The following is a 3,254-nucleotide window of genomic DNA, read 5'->3' as shown; positions in this document are numbered from 1 at the left end:
TGCACCCCCCCCATGCTCCTTCCCTGCCTGGGGTCCCCCTAACCCTTCTCCCCTCACTTACCTGTGGTTCTGGCACGGGGCAGCCATGTGGTCCTAGGCCAGAAGCCCCAGCTGGGGCTTCCAGCTGGGGGGCAGGGTGGGGCTGGGCAGGCACCACTGTTGTTGGAGCCTGTCAGGCTTCCCCTGGGTCCTACTTCCTCTGCCTACTGCCAAAAATGACAGGAACCAAGGGCAGAGAAATATTAATTTTCTACATTTTTAGGTGCCCCACAGGCTGGATAGAATGGCCTCGCCGGCCGTATTTTGCCCACCCCTGCATTAACCCATTTTGAAAGAACTTCTTTTTCTCTTGCAGGTGGACGGTATCTTATAGTCTCTGAATCCAAGGGCAAAGAGGGAAGAGTAGCACGTCTGGTCCTGTCTCTAGGCCAGTTGGCTCATTCAGGGGACTTGTGTCTGTCCTTTAGACACAAGGTATCTGGACTACATCCTGGTACACTCCAAGTATTTGTAAGAAAAAATGGTACTCACGGACCAGCAGTCTGGGGAAGAAATGGTGGCCATGGTTGGAGACAAACACATTTAACTTTACAGGGCTCAGGCATCAAGAGCGTAAGTAGAATTGGTTAAGCTGTTCTAGTATAGTAAAATGAGGGGACTAGGAGGTGGAGCACTGGTTCAGTGCTAGCCTATAGTTGATTTTATTTAGAAATCAGTTGAATTTATCTTTGGCCCTGGAGTAATAGGAGAGATCATTTGGGCTCCTGCATTAGTTTCCCCCTACACTATCCATGTAAAAACACCTACAATCAAAAACAGAAGTAATACTAATAGCAGTCACTAAAACTTGTAAACCAGGTATAGTCCCTCTTAGAAGATGGGTTATAAACACATACTTCATCCCTTTATCCTCTGCTTTTCCCTAGTCTTGTCAGAATACTTTTAAAGATCTGAGTTACCACAACTAAGAGAGCCCATCGGTCACAGACAAACCAAGCTTAATAAACCTAAACAAAATTGGATTTCAAGATAGCAATCCATACTTTTTTTTTTTTTTTAAATGACTACTGGTTTCCTTACATCAGTTTAGTTCAACTCCAATTTTGGCAGTCACTGAGTGCTTCCTCTGTTCTTTTAGGGGTAAGCATGTGTCAGGCTCCTCTAACTGTAATGAGAGAACCTAGCTGGAATGTTTGAATTAATTTTCAAGTTATGAACAAAAATAACATTTGCTCATGTTAAAGCAAACAGCTTGGCCTTTTGAATATGCAGCAGCATGGGTGAGGAAACTTGATGATTGTGGATCGATTAAAACCGATATAAAAGCAACTAATTTGCTTTTGAGGAGCAATCTATAGCACATTTCCACTGTGGTTCTCTCACTTTTCATTCCACTTGACCACTGAGCTTTGCTTTCCCCCTCAACTATAAATTTTTACATATAAAGCTTAGTTTGAGTATGTTTTGACATCCAGGCCAAAAACCATTTGCTTTGTCATATCACAGACTGTTTTTATTCAGACAATATCGTTTCTACAAGCCAGAACTATCTAGTGTCCACACTGAGCAATTTGCAGTGTCTGTTTGAAAATGAAAACTTCCCTTAGAAAGTGTGTTTAGACAAAACTTGTGATAGTTTGATATGATTTGAAAACAACATTACATTTAGAGGTTGTCATGCAAGGATCAAATGCCCCATTCAAGGGAGAGGGGAAAGTTCTTTCTTGGGACTCCCCAAAAAGCAGCTTTATTCAGTCTCCCTCTCCTAAGAGGGCCCCTGCAGCTAGCCCTAGCATGGCTTCACAAGGGGGAAGCCCCCCGTCTTTGAGATCCCAGCTCTTTTCAGTCCCTTGCCTCCCCAGCGATCTGTGGCTCCTTTTTAATCAGCTCCTGGGAAGGAGGGAGTGTTTTTTCTTTTAAAGAAAAGGGGTATTGGAGTACCAGTTGTCTCCAACCACGCAGCAGACTGTTGAGAAACGAACAGTCTTTATTGGGCCATTCCAGTTCCCTCTGTCCTCACTCAGACTTTACTCTACCCACCCTGGCACCTTCTTCCTTTCTGGCTCTCTCCCTGCCTTACTTCTTCCCCTCAAGCCCAGGCAGCCCCACTTGTAGCAAAGCAGTTATCAAACTGTAGTTTTAAACTAGGGACCACTTCACCCAGTACAATGAAATATTATATCATGGGGAACCAAACAGAGAGCAGTCTCAGTGGCCTGGTGTCAGGCCTAGACTGCCATCTACTCTTGGAGTGAAAAGGGCACAAAGATGTCCTACTTAGGGAAGTATTCACAGTAACATATGCTCACAATGAGTCTCATGTTCCCAACAAGAACTGCAGCCTAGAACTTAGCCCACTTATCTTCCTTCATCACAGAGGTATCTTAGCAGTGAATGGAATCATTTAAATTTCTATAGAAAGATCATTAGCAAGAGATGCCCCCATTCCCAGTCTGACAACTGCCTATATCAGTACCTCCTAGATATTTCCACCCTCTTTGTGTGTCTGGCAGGAATATGAAAATAAAAAGGACTGCAAAGAGATCAAAGAAATTGAAAATAAAGCAAAACAAAACAAAATGTGAATCCACAGCTCATTTAGAAAGTGATGAATTCATAGACACACTTTAATGATCCAAAACAGAGACATGCCTGAGTTCCTTCATGTCGTGCTCTTGTTATGTTATGGCTGGGACCTTTCTGAACACATAGCCATTCTCATCACAAGTTTTATTAATTCAGACTTCATCTTTTCCCCAGGTTATTTTCAAAGGTGAAAAAGGAAAAGGGAGAACTGGCGACATTGGACTGGATGATGTGAGCTTAAAGAGAGGCCACTGCTCTGAAAGACATTAGCAATGCGAGTAGACTGGCAAAGAACATCTGTTAATCTCCCCTTTCCCCTTAATCCTACTCCCATCAAGTGTGTAACTCCCCTCCCCCAATCCTTTGGGCAAAAAGGAGAAATATTTAAAGAGTGACCACTTCTTGTTTGCTTATTTTGTGCAATCCTAGTGAATTTACACTTATATAAATGTCTAAGGACACAAACTCCAAGCCAGTATTGGATGCTACTGTTAACTTGTTCCTGATCATTCCATGCCTACAGGATGATCATATTGAAAGTCTTCTCCTCACACTTCTTATACCCCATTAAAGGGGCAAATTGTAGCTAAAGGGTATATTTACATGATACACTTACTGCATATTGGCCTAATAACGCTGAAGTAGTGTGTCATGGCAAAAACTGTGCT

General features: G+C 42.9%; 1 protein-coding gene across 1 annotated transcript in view; it reads left to right on the top strand.

Annotated features, from left to right (window-relative positions):
- The window catches only part of NPNT (nephronectin), a gene marked incomplete at its 5' end in the record, with an annotated part of 77,718 nt that extends 74,464 nt beyond the window's left edge, over window positions 1-3,254 (top strand). The window contains 2 exons of the mRNA XM_019534146.1: window positions 356-612; window positions 2,761-3,254. Of these exons, the coding sequence (XP_019389691.1) occupies window positions 356-612; window positions 2,761-2,856 (353 nt within the window). The remainder of the gene's footprint in view (window positions 1-355; window positions 613-2,760) is intronic.

The sequence above is a fragment of the Crocodylus porosus genome, unplaced genomic scaffold (assembly GCF_001723895.1).
Source record: "Crocodylus porosus isolate Cpor-Errol unplaced genomic scaffold, CroPor_comp1, whole genome shotgun sequence".
NCBI classification, from domain to species: Eukaryota; Metazoa; Chordata; order Crocodylia; family Crocodylidae; genus Crocodylus; species Crocodylus porosus.
The sequence above is the reverse complement of the archived record's forward strand: the minus strand, read 5'-3'. Positions and strand labels throughout refer to the sequence as shown.